Below are 20,448 nucleotides of genomic sequence, written 5' to 3' on the forward strand. Positions count from 1 at the left end.
AAGCTGTAGAATAAAAGAGGACACATAAACACCCCTTGGCCACCCCAAAAGTAAGGTAAGGACAACAAAAGCCCTGCACCCCACCCATGAGGATGTTACCCAAAAATTCTCTTCCCTTTGATAATTTTCAAACACAATGGATTATATTCAGCACAGCACTAAGGATCACATTCTGTCAGCGCAAGGATTTCTCCCCACACATGAGAACATTCACACACACCCTCTCCTCCCATCCAGAGCAGATTCAGGAACAGCACAGGGGAGATCCCCTTGTGCTAGTGCTAAACCTTGCGTTAGCACCTTTACTTTGTTGAATACCAACTGGTTTCTTTTCTCATTAATTGATGGTGAATAATTGAAAATAAATTAAAGCACAGTGCAACTTTGTGGATTACCAGTAAAGGGCGGACAGTAGAGCAAGACCGAAACAATGACTTATATAGTATGGGCCAGCTTTAGGAAGGGAGCTTCTGCACAACCTACACAGGGATCTGCGATTACCACCCTCATATCATCACTCTGATGTTATGGTTTGATCTTATCTGCATGAAGGCTAGAAACGTACATGCTAATTAACAGCTGGATTTTCCCCCCAGAAAGCTTGCCAAACATACCACATCAAAAAATTCCCATACGTTCTACTCCTTTTCCGCCCTTATCACAGAGTCGTAACTTTTAATGTGATGGTTGGTCCTACTGCCACTTAGTATGTCTAGCTGGTTCTTTTCCTTGACACATCATGCAAAGCGAAACTGACAATGGTAGCAAGTTAATACTTAGGAAGGAACACAGGAAGTTGCCTTATACTGAGTCAGACAGTTGGTCTATCAAGCTCTGTATTGCCTTCACTGACAGGTTTCAGACAGGAACCTCTCCCAGACCTGGCTGAAGATGCCAGGGATTGAACCTGGGACTTTTTGCATGCAACAACTAAACTACTGTCCTTTCCCTTAACCTTATCACCGTCACCTGAAACAATTGTGTGAATAGTATCAATACAGCAATCAGTCATTATTATTACTACATTTATACCCCACCTTTCTTTTCATGATAGAAACCCAAGGCGGCTTACATATATGGTTCCCAGGCGGTCTCCCATCCAGGCACTGACCAGACCTGATCCTGCTTAGCTTCAGCAGGGAGCTGGCCTTATGTGCCTTCAGACCATAGCCTGGGACTATGCAGCTATGAGAGACACAGGGCTCCTCCAGATAGCCTGTTTATTGAGCTTTCATCCTGATTTGCTTACGCAGAGGTTCGACTATATCCAGTCTTAACATTAGCTCTGATTTGTTTGCAGGGTGGTTATACAATAATGAGCATTCATTCTGATTTCCTTGCTGGGTGCATGGCCATAGCTCAATTGTAGAGCATCTACTTCACATGCAGAAGGTTCCATGTTCAATTCCCAGCATCTCCACATAGCACTGAGAGACTCCTGCCTGAAACCCTAGAGAGCTGCTGCCAGTCAGCATAGACAATACTGAGTTTTATGAACCAATGGTCTGACTTGGCATAAGGTTTCTAGCATGTCTTCCCATTAGTCATTTCTTCATTCCACACTCTTCAATGCATTTCCCTTTAACTTTCCAATCTGCAAAAAGACTTTTTTTTAAAGTGGATTTGTTCTGCCAGGGTGACAGAGCACTTTAACCCTCTTTAAATGCACAAACCTGAAATTCTGATATGTGCTGGAATCCTTCTTGCAAAACACCGACAGTCTGGAGGCAGCCACAGCAGTGGAATCCAGCTACTACTTTTCAATGTTGTATAATAGGGGCAAAGACAGATGCACTTTTTAAGATCAGAGCTGATCTGGACATGCCCTTTTTCACCTGGGTGGTGCTCTGGGGAAGAACGCACTTCAGGTTTGAAGCTGAAACCAAGTGGATACCCCTACTCCAACATTACCAAGAAGCCCTCTCTCAGTTCAAGCAGTTTGCACTTTTTAGGAAGCTGTTAGAAAAATGTATGAACATTCATGTTGCACTTTTAAAAAATGCAAAGTCTGCCTGCAGCATGGGAAGGGCATGACTTGACATCTGAACCACTGTTTAATTTACTGGGATGCAGTTCAGTCATTTCAATTGGTTGTTCGCAGGCAGCCATTCCACCTGCTTGACCCCTCAGTCCATCTGACCAAGACCACCTGATACTTGGCTTCTCCTCTCCCAGCACTGCCTGCTGTAGTGGCCATTCTATCTGGTAATTATAGAACTGTAAGAAAGAGTCCTTTTTTTATCTTTCTTGGCTTTCTATGCTCTGCCCTTTCCTGTTATTTATCATCATTATATATGCTATTGCCTTCTGAGCCACTATGCAACAGCCTAGAATGGCAACCTTGGGCAGCTGCTGGGGCCCCCAGCACACTGGCAGGGTCCACTGCTGACACCCACCCCAATCTCTCTTTAGGTCTACCTCTCAAGTTCCAACACAATGCCCCCTACATACCATTGCTCCATGGCACTGAGATAAAAGACTAGAAAAGACAACAGAAGCCAACCAGAAATCTTCAGCAAGTTTATTAGTCAGTTTATTAAAAAATTACATATAATAAAAAGATGCTTGTTTAAAAGTAAGACCACCTGCTCTGCTTTCAGAAATATATATACACACATATTTTATAGAGAAAGGTATTAAATAATTGTTTGATTTAAAAAAGGGAGGTAATGACCAATTCTCCATCAATACTGTCATAAGCAAGTTGGAGGGGGTGAGGGAAGTGCTCCAATCAGAAATGTCCCAGCTCAATTTTTGGAGCATCTTATTCTAACTTATATATTTTTTTAAAAATCTCATTTCCTTCTTTTTAAAAGCAGGTGTTTGTGTGCAACTGAAGCAGAAAGTTTTAAACAAAGGAGCAGGCTGGTGTGCTGTTCACAGTGAAGGATAACAAGGGAGACAGCAGCACAGTTCTCAGTTTGAAAACGTCAGAAGCTGCTAATGTCTCTCCTGCTCATAGCCGGGCCTAAAAAATACAATTTGGCAAGGAAGGGGCTCTCTTTTTAACCAGGCTTGTTGCTGTCCGAGGCTCTTGAGTTTGCTATAAAGCCCCAGGAAAAATTCCATCACTGCTGACCAATCCCAGTAGCTCTTGAAGATGCTGTACAGCCCACTTCCTGTGCATTCCTCTGAAGTGTCCACCTGTTAGGGCTGGACCAGTTTTGTCAAACAGCCCAACCTTCCATCTCAAGGCAAGTTAGGGGGGAGGATTATTTCAACTTAAGGGTTGTTTTTTTAAAATAATTTTAAAAACTACGGAAGAAGGGATCTGTTTCAATTTCCCCTCGGGGGAACCATTTACAACAGGAATGCCAATGATGAGCTGCAGGCTGCATCTGTGCCCCACAGGTGAGGTGGCTGTCAATCACCAACAGTGATCATTTCCTGCCAACCTGGTTTTCCAGCTGGTCGATTCTGGCCATCATCTGAGCAAGTGGCTGCATTAAGGAAACTGGCATGCAAGATTGTGTCAGCAGTTATTCCCTGCTTCAGGCAGGAGTGACTAACCCCCAATTCAAGGGAATGATACAGTTCCCCCCCAAAAAAGCAATTCTTCCAGCCCCTCCCAAGACCTTGCCAATTTTAGCAGGGAAAGCAAAAAGAAAAAAATAATAAAGTAAGTACAACACTAGGGTGCCCAAAGCCCAGGATCCTGATGGGGATGCAAATCCACCCCTCCCCTGGTCATCAGATTGATTATTTTGATAAACAGAAAGGGACAGATAACCCCCACTCCGGAGTACACCTAAACAGCGGGGGGGGGGTCTGCTTGAACATGCCTGTATGTGAAAGTGTGCACAGGAGAGTGGCATGACCACACCCACATTTGCCTATACCTGCTGCTGGTGTGCGGCCCCTGGAAGGTTGGCCAAGGGTGATCATTCCTTGTCTCTGCAGGAGCTTTTCCCTTTCTGTGGAGCCTTCACCCATTCATGCAGCTGCCTTTAAGACCAAACCCAGAGGGCAACTCAAAATCCCACCAGAATGACCAGCTAAGGCCCAGTCTCATGTCACATTCACAGCAGGGAGGGCACCCTGGCTCCCTTCTTACAATACAACAAAAAGGAGGTCTAAACATTAAGAAATTTGTGAAGCATCCCTGCAGATAGCTTCAGTCTCGGGGCAATACTCCCATTCACAATATAAGGCCAGTACAGCTTAATCAGCTTCTAGGATGCATCAAGAACAATCTGTTAATGTTTGGACCTTTCAGATTCAGGTTTTGTCAAGAAAATGAATGGCTTCTACAGCTCCTGATGAAGATTTGTCCAAAATACATTGAGCTTAATAAACAGTTGATTACCAGAAGCACAGGAACCTGCTCTTTTCTTCTTTCATTTTCCTCGGTGCTTTCTCCCTCTTTCTGGGGCCACATGAGAGGACCCACAACAAGGGCTCCATTCACAATGATTGGGGATCTTGACATGACCTTTGCGGTCCAGCTAAGCTGATATAGCACAGTTCTATTTGCAGCTGCAAAAGGCAAGGTGTGAGGTGGTCCACTGAAACCAGCAGCCATCAGTCCACAAGCAGTTCGCCGGGTGGATCACAGCCGCCATACTAACTTCCTGGCATGTGGGTCGCTGTTGGTTATGGGGAAGGGAAAGACACTGGGGAGGGCAGCTTGGAGCAAATGTGCTGACAGGAGCATCAGACTGGCTTCGCATTTGCATTGTGCCAACTTCCCCGTCGCCTCTCCTCTCTCAATAAGCAACAGTGCCTCATCTACCAGGAAGCTAGAAGAGTGGCTCCACTCCACCCAGGGAGCTGCTTCTGCATTTGTCTACCTGTGCGTACACTTTGCATTGAGAGTCTCCCAAATATTTGTTACATGTGCATTCTGCCTTTCCTGCAAGGATGGAGCTAGAGGTTGTATCAAGAAGCAAGTAGTTCACACATTTGCTGCCTAATGGAAATGGTCGGGGATGCTACTTGCAGGGGAGAATTTGTGCAAGGGAGGAGTGCTTAACACACATGCGCGCACACTGCTTTGAAAATGTCTCCAGAGCATTTTTCTCCCAATACTGCTCATTTTCAGATTTGAAATCCAGCTGGTGACAGGGATTAAAAACGATGCGGGGGGGATCCAAGGGAGAGAGCTGATCAGCAGGGGAAGAGCTAAGCATCTGCTGATTCTCCTTTCTAGCGGCAGGGCATGTCTTCCTCTTGATGCCTAGTTCTACTTAGGAACAGGTGAGAAATTTGGTTCAGTTTGCATTTACAGGTGACTCTACTTAATTCATACTTCCTGAAATAATATGCAAACTGACACAATGCCATCCTTCAAAATTTGCACTTCCCTGACATTTTGCAATGTAGTTCTCCAATCTAGTAATATGTACAAAAAAGATACAAAGTAGGTAGAGTGTATATAAAAAGGCATATATTCATGGAAATGAAAAAATGCATTATACTGGAGAAAATTGCTGGCTACAATGTGTAAACCAGAAGAAATTCACACTAAATTTTCATGACTTTTTTAAAAAGACATCACAAATTGATGCATAATGAACTTAAGGTGATAAAATTAGAAACCGAAATTGACAGTCACCCATCCCTAGTTTCACCACAAGATTACTATTTTGGTCCAACAGTATTAGAATGAGTGATAATTACTTGCACAGGCCATCCAGCAAGTTTCATTACTGAGTTGGGATTTGAACTTGGGTTTCCTCCCCACTAAACTCGTCATTCTAGCCGCTGGACCATATTCCCTCCTCTGACATTCTGCATAATAATTATTTGCCACAAAGGTGGCATCAAGAGCATTGAACTTCCTGCATATTCAGGGTATGTTTTTGCACATGTATTCTGCTGGCCCTAGTGAGCACTTTCCCAAGACTACCTTTTTAGAATATACCTTCAAAAATGTTGGAATATATGTGGTTCAACTCCAACTTGTGGGTTGAGGCTGCATGGGGTTAAAAAGGGTAGCTAGAGAGGAGACCTTCTTGGTTGCTAGGCTATACCTGTCCTTTGATCTCCTGCTAGACTGATATGCAAAGGATGTTGATCACAGTTCCTTCCCTCCCTTCTTACTTCTTCTTTCTCTTGAGAGGGGAGCAGACATATTCCTTTGTCTCTCCCTCTCCTCCAAAGCATGAGGGCAACACTGGGCTCAGTGCTCGTTGCTCCAACTTAGCTAGTTAGCTAGATATACGACTCTTTCCTATCAAGCACGTACTTCCAGGATAAAGTAGTTATTTCTTATTTTAAAGCTTAAAGTCTCTGTCTGACTAATTTGCAGGGAAGGTATGATCTTTAGCAAAGATTCAAACACACACATAAGCTCGCTCAGTACTCTCCGTTCCCAGCATTGCGACTCTCCAACAAAAAACCCCAGAGAATGGGATACTCAAAGTAATAATCTAGATTCTGCCAAAACAGACATTATAACAACTTTCCTGCCTATTGGATAACACACTTTGTAAAGGTTATATCAAAAGGATATTTTTATTAGTGAGATCCTCCAGGATTGCAAGAGTGTTTGATTGGAACTGTACCAGGGCCTCACATTCACACGGACTACGGAATTCAGTTTCTCCTTTGCCCTCCTCTGAAATAACATAAAATGTATTAGAAACATAATCAGATATCCTTAATCAATGCTCAATTCCACCAGAGGCTCTTGATTCCATAGAGAACCTTCTTTGAATTGATGTGGTCATCACCCTGACACTCCTGCACGAGGTCTGGAGGAAGTTAGTTGACTAAAGACAACTGTAATGTGAGGTCCTATTAGCTTTATGTGATAAAAATTGCACAATTGATAAAAATTGCACAAGGAATGACCTGAAATAAGTCAGGCGAAAAATATTTGGTTGCCAAAGGTTCCTGTTATGACCTTAGTTGACACACTGCAAATGATATGTGCAATGTTCTAACTCACAGATAGCTAAATCCAGAGAACTAAGAACCCTTGGTTGCAAGAAGTGCCTATTAAGATTAATTAAATACACTTGTAACTGGAGCAATCTGATACAACACCTGCCATGTGTAACACTTGAGTAGTTTGCCACATGGAGCAGGACTATAGGAGACAAGAAGCTCAAGTCCAGCTCAGCTGCAAGGTGAACCAAGTCTTAGCAGTAGGTTTTGTATAGTATTTATGTCTCTGTGAAAACCATAGGAATGTTCACACATTATATTCAACATGCACAATCTGTGTATGCAGACAGCTGAGCTGTACACTTCTAGTTATTCACATGTAACATTCAGTGAGTGTATCATTTATGTACCTGTGTCAACACACAGCTGAGCTGTACAAATCAATAAGTGTACACTCTTTCGTACAAACATTTGTCCAAGTGTGGAGACCGCTTGTGCCTGTGTTCAATAACACAAGTCTAATAGTTGAGCTGTGCACATGTACAGTTATTCACATGTAATTTAGAATCTATTTATTTATTATTTGATTGATATCCCGCCCTTCCTCCCAGCAGGAGAATCTATGTACACAACAGTTGAGCTCTACAAATCAACAAGCAACAAGCATCAACAAGCATAAACTCTTTTACATAAGCATTTCTACATTTGTAGAGACAGTGTGTACTCCTGCTTATCATAACATGTGAACAAGCCTCATAACCACTGAGACTTGGAGATGTTAAGGGACCGGCTTTCAAAGGCATCTGTGGTGGCAGAAACTATAGATAGGCAAGACTGATACAGCAGCACGGATGCAGTGGGAAGGACAAACTTTGTCATAAAAACTACACATAAACAGCACTGAATGCATTCTAGCAAGCATATATTGCCCATGGACTGCAGACACAGAAAGTCATCAGGGCCAAGGTAAACAAGTTTTGCATATGAAATCTAGGCTTATGAGTATAAGAACAATCAGATTTAATTTTTTTATTTTAAAATAAATCTGATAAAAGTAGTGGGAAAAAGAGCCAAATCACTGCAAAATGTTTGTTCACATAACAACAACAACAACAACAACAACAATTTATTTTTTATTTATATACCGCCTTTCCTCCTGGCAGGAGCCCAGGGTGGCAAAGAAATGCACTAAAAACTTTAAAACATCATAAAAACAAACTTTAAAACACATTAAAACAAAACATCTTTAAAAAGGTTTCTTAAAAAAGCTTTCAAAACATCATCTAAGATTAAAAACATTTTTTAAAAAAGAAGGTTTAAGAACATATTAAAAAGCAATTCCAACACAGACGCAGACTGGGATAGGTCTCTCAAATTAAAAGGCTTATTGAAAGAGGAAAGTCTTCAAAAGGCACCAAAAAGATAACAGAAATGGCGCCTGTCTAATATTCAAGGGGAGGGAATTCCACAAGGTAGGTGCCACCACACTAAAGGTCCATTTCCTATGTTGTATAATAACAATAATAACAATAATAAATTTTTCTAGACCACTCTTTATCTGACAATCACTCAATGAGGATGCAAGGCCAGTAAAGGGTGTGACCTGGTGAGAGTCTCAAGGGCCAGAGGGCTGCATTTGGCTCCTGGGCCTCAGTTTCCCCATTACTGCCATTTAGCAACCAGGCTACAGCATTCTCAACTACCTGCAGCTTCTCACATAACAACAGATTCTTTAGTTTAGGACGATACTAAATTGAGTGCTAAATAATCTGGAGAGCACTATAGTCTGGGGCAGGGATAACTGGGGTAATCTGGGGTAAATGAACCATTTACTTGCGGGATTTACTGGAACATGGCATATCTGAAGGTAGATGCATTGCAATAAAGATTTTCACACAGATTCTGCCATCACTTACCAGGACAGATGTTGACTTTGAGATTATCAACAATATTAGTCATGGTGTTGAAATCTGCAGAATATGAAAAGTGCTGGTCCACTGGCTCGGAAGCAATTTCTCTCAGTTCCTCTTCCACAGCTTTGCCAACTCCCACCGCAAACATGACAATTCCTGCAGAACCGGCAACATACAGGACATAAGCAGTTCAGTTTGGTGGGACTCTGGCCATTTGTTTGAATCTCAACAGCCCATGCTAGGGAATGGTATTCACACACAGTGCAGGAAGATCTTGACTGGGTGGTCCTAAAATACAAGGTGTCTGGCTGCCCAGACTTTGAGGTCATCAGGGGAAGCCCTTTTTGCGCTGCCAAAGTTCTCTGAGAGATAGTATGTTGCAACTCATGAGAGGGCATTCTTAATAGAGGCACCCTGATTCTGGAAAGCCCTCCCCTCTCAGGTGGGAGCAGCACAAGCACTAGTGGAGTTTCCATGCCAGGTAAAAACATGACTATTCACCCAAGCATTTGGCTAAAGCGGCACCCCTCCCACAGTGGTTGTAGCTATGTTGCTAATATATTGTGCGCTTTTACATTCATTGTATTTAAATTGAATAGTTTAATTCAATTCAATGTTGTGTTCTAATGTCGTTCCTCACACTGGAATTTGTGTGAACTATGAAGACTGGGTTATAATTAATTTAAATAAATAATTATTATAAGAATAAAGGCACCCAGGTTGACCTTGGAGCTTCAGTCACTCTGGTTGCAGGTCTAGAAGGGCAATCTGATCTGAGTCAGAACATCTATGCCTGCAGTTTTCAAAAAGCAGCCAAATTCTGAACCATCCAAGGTTGAAACACTCCTGGCTCTACCTTCTAACATGCTCTCATGTGAGCCAAGACAAAGGCAAAAGGCTTTTGAGTTAAATCTCCCAATCTAAACAGGAACAAATGTTTTGGCAAAGTTTTCCCCTAATGCCTCTCATCTGGTGCTCTTATAGAAGACTCATTCAGATGCCCTTAATTTCATCTTAAAACATTTCTTACCTGCTTTTCATTGCAGATGCAATTCCAGAGCAGATTACAATTTAAAAATACAATACAAGCAGATAAAACAAGACACAGAAGTTATAGCCAAGCAATAAAAAATACACATCCATCCTGGCTTTAAACCTCAACAAAGGCCTGGGCAAAAAGCCAGGTCTTCAGTTGGCACTGAAAGCTCAATAGAGTCTGCGTCAATTATATCTCAGAGACAAGGAAGTTCCAGAGTTTGGGGCACCACCATCGAGAAGACCTTCTCTCATGTCATTGCACTGCAAGCCTCAGCTAGAGATGATACAGCCAGGAGAGCCTCCCAGGCTAACCGTTGGACACGTCTGTAGGGAAGTAGGTCCCTCAAAGATTAGAAGTCACTATTATTGATTTTACTGTAAAATACACTTCTAAGCAGTTTACAATGTTTTGAATCACAAACATTAAATATATATACATCCATAATTAAAATAAACAATAAAACAATCCCATCAAACTATTAAAATAGAAATACCCATGATTAAAATATACACAATCCCATTAAAACCACACTCAATTAAAAGAGGAGACCCAGGTCAAAAGATCACGGGAATGCCTGTGTAAATTGGTGCATCTCCAAAAGCAGGTGGAATGCCAGTACGGATGGACCCTCTCTTATTTGCATCCTTCAGCACTGGTGCCACCATTCAAAAAGCCTGCCTCCACGTCTCTGTAAGCATATAATCAGGCTATGGCATGACTAACTCATCTTTCCCCTCCTCCTAGAGTAGTTTTTCCAAGAGCTGAAAATTTAATTCTGCTTTTTAAAAAGGGAAGGATGAATAAGTGTACCTGGAGTGACAAGAGAAAGAAAAAGAATGGATAGACCATCTAAGTATGGCAGTGGGAGAGGGAAGAGATGACTGAATCAGCCTTTCATTCAATACACAATGTGGCCTGACAACTCTGTTGTGAAGGTGCCACCCTGGGCTCCTGCTGGGAGGAAGGGCGGGATATAAAGCAAATAATAAATAAATAAATAAGGTGGGGAGGGGACTCAGGCTCACCTTGCAAGGGGGACAGCACTGTGTATGTCACATGGTCTGCCCTGAACCCACTAAGCTAGCCTGCTGCCACAGAGAGGAACAAAGGAAGCTCCATTAAACCAAATCTGGCTGAATGCTGTCTACGCTGACTTTCCAGCAGCTTTCCAGGAATTTCAGACAGGGTCTCTCCCAGCCCTACCTGGAGATGCCAGGGATTGAACCTGGGACCTTCTGCATGCAAAGCAGATGCTCTACCGCTGAGCTATGGCTCTTCCCTGCTACCACTGCCACAAAGAGCTCTCCCAAAACGTCTGTTGCTATCGCCACAAGTTGAGGAAAGGGCTCACGTGCCCTCCGCTGCTCTCTCAGCTCCTGCGGGAGAAAACAGCTGAAGTGCATGAGACTCACGGGAATCCCTTGGGATTGGGGCAGTAATGGGGTCCAGATGAGAAGCCACTGAAGGCTGGATTGAGCAATCTAACATGGCAATTAACTGGAATAGAGTAATACCTCAGTTAAGAATCCTCCAGGAAGGAAGCTCCTTTTAAGGAGGCTTTTTTAAGGTGAAACTGAGGATATTTGCTTTGCTATGGATAAACTTTCAAGCCTGTGCCTGTGGTTTGCTAGAATGAAACTGACAAGTCTGTGAGTTTGCTTTGCATTAAAGGGATCTCTTGCTTTTTCCCAGGGTTGAGAAGGGAAGGATCCAATGATTCAGAGGGGGAGGGGGGCAGGAGGCAGGTAGGCACCCTTTAAAGCCCCTGTTGAAGCTGCCTCCACCATCTATGAGTGGGGGTAGGAACCTATCCCTTTTCTTTCCATGGTATTCCTACCTCTGGTACCAACGTTTCTGTTACAGAAGTAATATCCAGGAATGCATCTGCTTTGTCAACTGAAGTATTACTGTATCATTTGGGAAGAGAGAGTAGCAGCACAGAATTAAACAATATGTGGCTTAGTTAAATAATGTGTGTCTCTTGTTCTTCTCATCATGATAGTGCCTTTTCCAATCTATGGGAAAAGCACAAGGTGAAGAAGCCTGGATCCAGATGAATGAACAACAGAGGGGGAAAAGACACAGCTTTCAATAAGAAGCAAGCTGGAGCTTCCAGACGTAACCCTGGCAAAGGGTGAAAACTTGCATGTTCTTCCTTGCTTTGGGTTTAAGCTGCATGTATTCTTCTGGGCAGAGAGCAGAAAGGTCACTTCTCATCTCTTAGGAGTTCAGTAACTGACTAAAACACAACCGTTTTTCTAGGCCCTGTGATCTGACACTCCTATGCATTTTTCTTTTGGCAATAACAGAATTCACTAATTAGTCACACATTCCTGACACTGCCCAGAAACACAGAGGCAGATCGAATGGGCTGGAATGCTTCAGCAAACATTTGGTCCGCCAGCCAACAGCCAAGCCGTTACTTTGCCCAGACCCTTAAAGGCAAGCGCTGGCCAATCCCAGACAGTCTGCCTACAGAGCAGCTTAGGCTCCATCTACACCACAGATGTCAAACTGCTTTAAAGTAAACAGGCGTTCACTCTCCCCAGGAAACCATGAGAACTGTAGTTCTACGATGAAGGGAGTAGGGATTGCTTAACAAAATTCCCAGCATGCCCACGAAGCTACAATTCCCAGGATTCTTTCAACGGAACCATGACAGTTTAACAGAACATGAATGAAACCATATGCAGGTGTAAATTTAGCATTAGCAATTGACCACTAGCATTGCTTGCTAGCTAGTTAGCGATTGATTGATTGATTGACTGAATGAATGAATTTCTATCCCGTCCTTCCTCTGAAAGGAGCCCAGGGTGGGAAACATAAAACAATTCAAAAAGAAAAACTTAGTACTAAAGCAGTTAAAAACATTCCAGAAACATTCCCAAACATGATTAAAAATATTCTAAAATACAGCTTAAAAACATTCTTTCATCAGCGATCTTCAGGTTGCCAACAACAGTCCCTTTCAGCCACACAATGCCTAGGTAAACAGGAATGTTTTCAAATTCCTCCTCAGAGCTGATAGTAATGGAGACAGATCCACCTCTCTGCTGCTAAGCAGGTATGGAGCAGATCTGAGATTTCTAAAAAAAAAGAGCAGTGGCAGACAGCATGGCAGGGTTGCTTCCTTGGCTTCCCAACACAGACATGGCTGACAGCAACCAAGAGGGGAAGTGGCAAGGCCCTCGGCACAGTGCACATGCAGGGGCAGGGGCAGAATCTGCCACTAAGCTACAGCAGGAATTTATAGTCTAACCTTCGGGCAAACTACACATATGTAAATAAACAAATAAATAAATGTCTAGAGAAACAGAGGGCAGATCCACACTATACATTTAAATAATATCCAAGACACATTTAAAGCGCGGCTTCCCCAAAGAATCCTGGGAACTGTGGTTTCCCATTCACAGAGCTACAACTTCCCAGCACCTTTAACAAACTACAATTCCCATAATTCTTTGGGGAAAAGTCATGTGCTTTAAATGTGCATTGGATGTACTTTAAATCAGCATTCTTCAACTTGGGGTCCCCAAATGCTGTTGAACTACAACTCCCATGATCCGTTGACCAGTGGCTGAGCTAGCTGGGATGATGGGAGTTGTAGTCCAAGAACATCTGGGGACTCAAAGTTGAAGAATAGTGCTTTAAATGCATGGTGCAGATCTGCCCAGAGTTGCAAGGCAAAAGTTAGTACAGTTAGAGATCAAGTGCTTTAAGCAACCGGAGAAATTTAGAGACAGCCTGTTTCCAGCTTCTCATCTGAGCAGCAATGAATAAAACGCTCTGCAATACCCACATGCATCTCCCTGTCACGTTATCCTACTGCAACCTCACCTGATTCCTTTGCTCTTCTGGCCCACTCCGAGATGTCGTCCTGAGAGCGGCCATCAGTGAACACCAGGCCAACCCTGGGTACATTCTGGGAAAGAGGCCGGGCCCCTCCTGCCTCAGAGAAGCTGTGCTCCACCATGTGCTTGAGGGCCAGGCCCGTCATGGTGCCCTTCTCCATGTACTGCACTCTCTGCACTGCTTTCTTGACATCAGCCGCTGTCATGAATTTGTTCAATGGGAACTCTGTGCGCACGCGGCTGGAGTACTGGACCAGGCCCACACGAGTCCCATGGGGGGACACGTCCAACAAGTCCACGATCTGGTTCACAAAATGCTTCACCAGCTCGAAGTTCTGAGGCCGGACACTCTTGGAACCGTCGATCACCAGCACCAAATCAATGTGCCCTGCTTTGCATTCTGCAGCTCAAGTAGAAAAAGGGGAGCACTGGCCTCATCTCCAAAAACAGGAGCAAAGAGAGACATTATGGATATGGGAGACTGGGCATCTCCAAGGAGCCCAGCTTCACAAAGCTGAAGAATTCCCACACTTAATCAAACCTTTAGAAATTCCACTGCAGTCCTATTTCTAGAGAACTGCAATTTGTCAGAGATCGGGCCTCAAACCCAGGCTTTTCAGCAGACAATCTTTGTTGCCTTACCTCCTCCACCACTAATGCCTGGGTTCCTCAGCAAACCAGGCAGACTAAACTGTGGGTCAAGAGTGCCCTCTAGGTTTCAGTGTTGGCCCGGAAGCTGTCAACTGATACCACAGCCTAATCAGGACACATCAGGCCCTATTGTCAGATCCTCAATCTGAGCAACTTACCACTGAGAGAAGCTGCTGAACAGATCTCACCTCACCTTGCCTGATCTGTGCTACCTGACCATTGGCCCAGTTGAGACCACATCCTCTGCCTCTCGCCCTTTGGCTCCCTGTCTGCTTTCTCTGGAACCCAATTACTGACCTGTTTTGGATTACATCAGGGGTTAGCCAACATGGTACCCTTCAGATGTCACTGGACTACAACTCCCATCATCCCTGACCACTGGCCATGCTAGCTGGAGCTGATGGGAGTTGTTATTTAACAACATCTGGGGGGCACCATGTTGGCTGCCCATAAACTACATTATCTGCCTTTCACTCTCAGCTGTGGCCTGCTTCCAAGTTTGGTCAAGACCTGACATTCTGGATATTCTGTACACCTTGTATTAACTTTTTAATTATTATTTTAACTGAGGATCTTGCACTTTCCATCACGTTTGTTGTTGTTGTTATTATGTGCCTTCAAGTTGATCACAACTTAAGGCGACCCTATGGATCAGCGACCTCCAATAGCATCTGTCATGAACCACCCTGTTCAGATCTTGTAAGTTCAGATCTGTGGCTTCCTTTATGGAATCAATCCATCTCTTGTCTGGCCTTCCTCTTTTTCTACTCCCTTCTGTTTTCCCCAGCATTATTGTCTTTTCTAGTGAATCATGTCTTCTCATGATGTGTCCAAAGTATGAGAAGCTCAGTGTCATCATTTTAGCTTCTAATGGTAGTTCTGGTTTAATTTGTTCTAACACCCAATTATTTGTCTTTTTCACAGTCCATGGTATCCGCAAAGCTCTCCTCCAACACCACATTTCAAATGAGTTGATTTTTCTCTTACCTGCTTTTTTCACTGTCCAACTTTCACATCCAGATAGATAGTTTTGCAAAATATATACAAAGCCCTCCATTGTTACCTCTGATATAGGAGGCTTGGGAAACACTGTCCCCCTATCATTCCATTGCCACCATTCCCAAAGAAATCTATTCCCCTCTTTACAACATGGTTCCATTTTGTCTTCTCTGTGGCCATTGTTACCCACCCCAGCACTCTGTGTGCTGCTGCAGCTGTTGCCATTTGTTGCCACTTGCCCACAACTTTGCCATATCTTCTTTCTATATAAAGGGGAGGGCTGCCTGAGGCAGGGCCTCAGTGTGCACCTTGGCAGCATGCAAAATGAAATACTTTTAGCATCGCACTTTGGAATCCATCCAAGAAAAATCATTGCTGCAAGTGCTGGAGAGAGACAGTCAAAGCAACAAGTAGTTGCAACTGAAAGTTTGCCCCTTTTTAGAGCGAAAAATTGGTACTTGTATGGTTTTTGTTCCTCAGTTAAGAGATGAGGGAAGTGTTATTGCCTACTATGTTGGGAAAAGTTGTTTCTATACCCTGATGAGTGAGAGCCTGTTGGGGATAGTTTCTGCCTCCTTGAGTGAGAGACAAGCTGGAGTGTTTGCTATGAATGTTTCATTTAGAGTTTGGGTGTTTATTATTTGTTTGTATGTATTTAGATTAGATTTGAACTGGCGGTGACCGACCAGGAGAGAGACCTCGGGGTTGTAGTGGACAGCACGATGAAAATGTCGACCCAGTGTGCGGCAGCTGTGAAAAAGGCAAATTCCATGCTAGCGATAATTAGGAAAGGTATTGAAAATAAAACAGCCGATATCATAATGCCGTTGTATAAATCTATGGTGCGGCCGCATTTGGAATACTGTGTACAGTTCTGGTCGCCTCATCTCAAAAAGGATATTCTAGAGTTGGAAAAGGTTCAGAATGATCAAGGGGATGGAGCGACTCCCTTACGAGGAAAGGTTGCAGCATTTGGGGCTTTTTAGTTTAGAGAAAAGGCGGGTCAGAGGAGACATGATAGAAGTGTATAAAATTATGCATGGCATTGAGAAAGTGGATAGAGAAAAGTTCTTCTCCCTCTCTCATAATACTAGAACTCGTGGACATTCAAAGAAGCTGAATGTTGGAAGATTCAGGACAGACAAAAGGAAGTACTTCTTTACTCAGCGCATAGTTAAACTATGGAATTTGCTCCCACAAGATGCAGTAATGGCCACCAGCTTGGATGGCTTTAAAAGAAGATTAGACAAATTCATGGAGGACAGGGCTATCAATGGCTACTAGCCATGATGGCTGTGCTCTGCCACCCTAGTCAGAGGCAGCATGCTTCTGAAAACCAGTTGCCGGAAGCCTCAGGAGGGGAGAGTGTTCTTGCACTCGGGTCTTGCTTGCGGGCTTCCCCCAGGCACCTGGTTGGCCTCTGTGAGAACAGGATGCTGGACTAGATGGGGCACTGGCCTGATCCAGCAGGCTCTTCTTATGTTCTTATGTTCTTATGTTCTTATGAGTGATTTTCATGGTGTGGACATGTGAGTGTGCAGTTCTTCGGATGTGAGATTGAATGATGTGCTTGTAGAGTGCAATTTAAGGGGTGCAAAAATAGTAAGCTTGAGTGTGTTGGTTTAGAATGTTGATATGTTTGGTGAACATGAGTGTGTTGATCTTGTAAGGGTGTGTTTGAGTAAACTGAATTATATCTATTTCCAACTGTAGTTAGATGAAATTCTGTTTGTTATTATAAAGGGGGGTGGCTATTTTAACTGTTTTGCATTTTATTATATTGTGATTAAACAAAATAAGTCAGCTCATTTCTTAATCTACTATGTCTAAAAATAAGCTTTTTAAACTTGATTTTTAATAATTTGTTCTTGACGCTTAGGGAATATTTTGTTTAGTCTGCTATGTTATGATTATTTCTTGTACAATTTTATACACAATGTTTATACTCTATGTTGATACTAAAAAGGTTATCAATTGTATCCTTGATGGTGGGTTTTTTGTGTCTGCTGTTTTAAGATGTTTTGACTTATGTTCTACACTGCTTAGAGTTTTATTTAAATATAAGTGGTATATAAATTGTCTAAATAATAATAATTAAATCCAGCCTATCAACAACCAGCAAGTAATGCATCCCTCATCATCCCTCATCATGTTCTGCTCCTAACCAATCCTTCATTTCTATTGCATGCTAACTGAACCCTTCCTGGTGTATTTTCAAAGCATAAACAGTATCTCTGAATGTGTGTTCAGTTAAAATACACCAGGAACAGTGGTGGGTCAGGATAAAGATACTGCTAGTTACCTGTCTGCTGTCTATTTGAAATCATCTGTGTGGCTATGGTTTCATGAGATGTCCTAGCTGGGAACAGTTTCAGGTACATTAAAGGAGCCATGCATTCCATACCAAGCACAGCCACTAATACTCACTGTTACATGTCTTCTTATCTGCCTGGAGCTGCTGACCCTCTGGGCAAACACAGTGGTAAGAGCCTGTGGTGCTGACACACTTAAATTCACATCCATGCTCTACACTATTGCAGAGGTCAGTGGCTGAAACACAAATCACAGGAATAATTTTATCTAGCTACAAAATTCATAAAGTTGCACAAGGCAAAGAATCATTATGACCATATGGTGAAGACATGGCCTTCTCAAAGACCTGGCTCTCACAAAGTAAGCAAAGCATTAAGGAAATTTCACTGTTATCTGCAATGTTTAACACATGTCATTCTCCCCACTTTGCCAGGCTCTGGTGGTGGTATCATTTGCAAACCCTTACTCTAAAGCAGGGGTGTGGAACGTTTTTCAGATGGAGGGCTAAATATCTTCATGAGCAACCTTCCAGGGGCCATACCCCAGGGATGGACAGGGCCAGAGGAAAAATGGGCAGAGCAATAGATACATGGCTTAACTTTGTACAATAAGTTATATTCCAGCCATGCAAAAGTAAGAAGTTTCTATATATACAAACACCTCTTCTTCCAGATAGTAAGCAAGGGGCATTATCACAGTGCAAGGAGACACTCCAGCCAGGCAAAAGCACTGCAGGGCACAGCTAGTGAAAGGCATTGCCTGGAGAGGGGCAAGGTCTGAGGAGAGCCCTGAGGTCCAGACAGAGAGGAATGGAGGGCCAGATTTGGCCCTCAAGGATGAAGTTCCCCATCTCTGTTCTAAAGAATGTCATCTTATTGCAAAATAAATATATTATACTCAAAGACAGCATTTCTCATACGCGATATCAGAAGAATGGAAAACTTGTGGCTCTACAGATGTTGTCAGACTATTTTTTGTTGATGTTACGTGCCTTCAAGCAGATTTCAACTTATGGCGACCCTATGAATCAGCGACCTCCAATAGCATCTGTTATAAACCACCCTGTTCAGATCTTGTAAGTTCAGATCTGTGGCTTCCTTTATGGAATCAATCCACCTCTTTGGCCTTCCCCTTTTTCTACTCCCTTCTGGTTTTCCCAGCATTATCGTCTTTTCTAGTGAATCATGTCTTCTCATGATGTGTCCAAAGTATGATAACCTCAGTTTCATCATTTTAGCTTCTCGTGACAGTTCTGGTTTAATTTGTTCTAACACCCAATTGTTTCTCTTTTTTGCAGTCCATGGTATCCGCAAAGCGCTCCTCCAATACCACATTTCAAATGAGTTGATTTTTCTCTTATCCACTTTTTTCACTGTCCAACTTTCACATCCATACATCACATAAGCTCAGCAAATGTCTTTTTTTAAAACACCTCAGCTCATTTTCAAAACAGTCACCTGGCAAGCCTGGTGAGTAATCAAAGCCAGATATTGCATTATATGCTTTAGTGACACTTCCTTTTATTTTGTCACCATTGTATATGGCATCCTGTGCCACAGCCACGCACATAGAAAACTTACCTTGACATGCCTTGCCATCAGCCTGCAAGGTGTAGCCATCATGACAGCGGCAATAGTATCCGTTGAGGACGTTCACACACTCGTGCTGGCAACTGTGGTTGCCAAAGTTGCAGAAATTGATCACTGATAGAAAGAGATACCCCCCAAAAAATGCTTTGTAAAAATCTCAGTTTTGGAGGAGACCACCACATCTGAGAGGGAACCATCTCCAGTGTCCATTTACCAATGTCACAATGCCCAGGTCTTAGCTCCTGCAAGGACCCATTGCCCTCCCTGCCTGCAAAATGCCTCCATTCTACCCTAGATCCCGGCTCCCACTTACTGCTACCCCACACAACACCCCCAGCCCCCAGCATTAAACAATACTGAAGTATGCACCAATATCTGCTGTTCTATATATCAGGTGTTAATATGCTGCAACCAGGCGACTCTGGGAGGGCCCACTGCTGACCTGTGATCTGTCACTGCTGCTAGTCCTCATTGTCCTTACTTGCTCAGTCACTTGGATTAGTGAGCAGGGATGGTGGCAAGGAGTAGCAGCAGCAGCTGCCACCAGCTTGCTCAGTCTCTGGTAATGAGGAGTAGACCACTATGGGAGTAATACCTGACTGCAGACCGGGGGGGGCAGGTAAATAAGCAGGTAGAAGCAGCTCTTCCCCTTCCTCCTCCACCACCCAGCTGAGGCTGTTACTCCCTGACATTGCCACTTGTTCAGGCCCTAAATCAAGAATGAGGAACCGGTGGCCCTCCAGATGTTAATGAGCTCCAACTCCATCAGTCTCAGTCAGCACGGACAACGCTTAAGGAAGATGGGAGTGGTAGAGTCGAACAACATCCAGAGGGCAAGAAGTTCACAATCCCTGCTCTAAACAGACAATACTTTAACATGTGATCACTTCTCCAAGACTCTTTTTTTTAAAAAGGCAGCCACGGGAGGCCTTAATCCAGGTTACCATGAGACTATCTAGTTAAGAAAAAAAGTGAGTAAGGGCATATGAGAGGTGTGTAAAATCATGCAAGGCATGAAGAAGTAGATAGGGAGAGGTTTTTCTAGATATTAGAACCCAGGATACTAATACGCAACCCAGGATCATCGAATGAAGTTGAATGGCAGGAAAATCAGGACAGACAAAAAGAAGAGCTTCTTCACACAGTGCATAAGGAATTCATTGCCACAAGGAAATACTCATGGAGGGTAAGGCTATCAATGGCTAATTATCGTGATGGCTATATGCAGTACTACCTTCAGGATCAGAGGCACTATACCTCTG

At 43.3% G+C, this 20,448-nt stretch overlaps 1 protein-coding gene across 5 annotated transcripts in view; it reads right to left on the reverse strand.

The window, feature by feature from the left end:
* Nucleotides 1–2,535: 2,535 nt before the first annotated feature.
* Nucleotides 2,536–20,448, reverse strand: part of MATN4 (matrilin 4) — a 62,983-nt gene continuing 45,070 nt past the window's right edge. For 4 of the 5 annotated variants that reach the window (XM_061631446.1, XM_061631447.1, XM_061631450.1 and 1 more), the window contains 6 exons: nucleotides 19,178–19,300; nucleotides 17,712–17,834; nucleotides 13,621–14,040; nucleotides 8,748–8,900; nucleotides 6,455–6,559; nucleotides 2,536–3,436 (listed from right to left, as the gene is read on the reverse strand). In XM_061631446.1, coding sequence (XP_061487430.1) covers nucleotides 3,381–3,436; nucleotides 6,455–6,559; nucleotides 8,748–8,900; nucleotides 13,621–14,040; nucleotides 17,712–17,834; nucleotides 19,178–19,300 — 980 coding nt within the window. In that variant the 3' untranslated portion in view covers nucleotides 2,536–3,380. The remainder of the gene's footprint in view (nucleotides 3,437–6,454; nucleotides 6,560–8,747; nucleotides 8,901–13,620; nucleotides 14,041–17,711; nucleotides 17,835–19,177; nucleotides 19,301–20,448) is intronic. The other variant, XM_061631451.1, reaches the window with a different exon arrangement.

This window comes from Rhineura floridana, chromosome 6, assembly GCF_030035675.1.
Source record: "Rhineura floridana isolate rRhiFlo1 chromosome 6, rRhiFlo1.hap2, whole genome shotgun sequence".
NCBI lineage: Eukaryota > Metazoa > Chordata > Lepidosauria > Squamata > Rhineuridae > Rhineura > Rhineura floridana.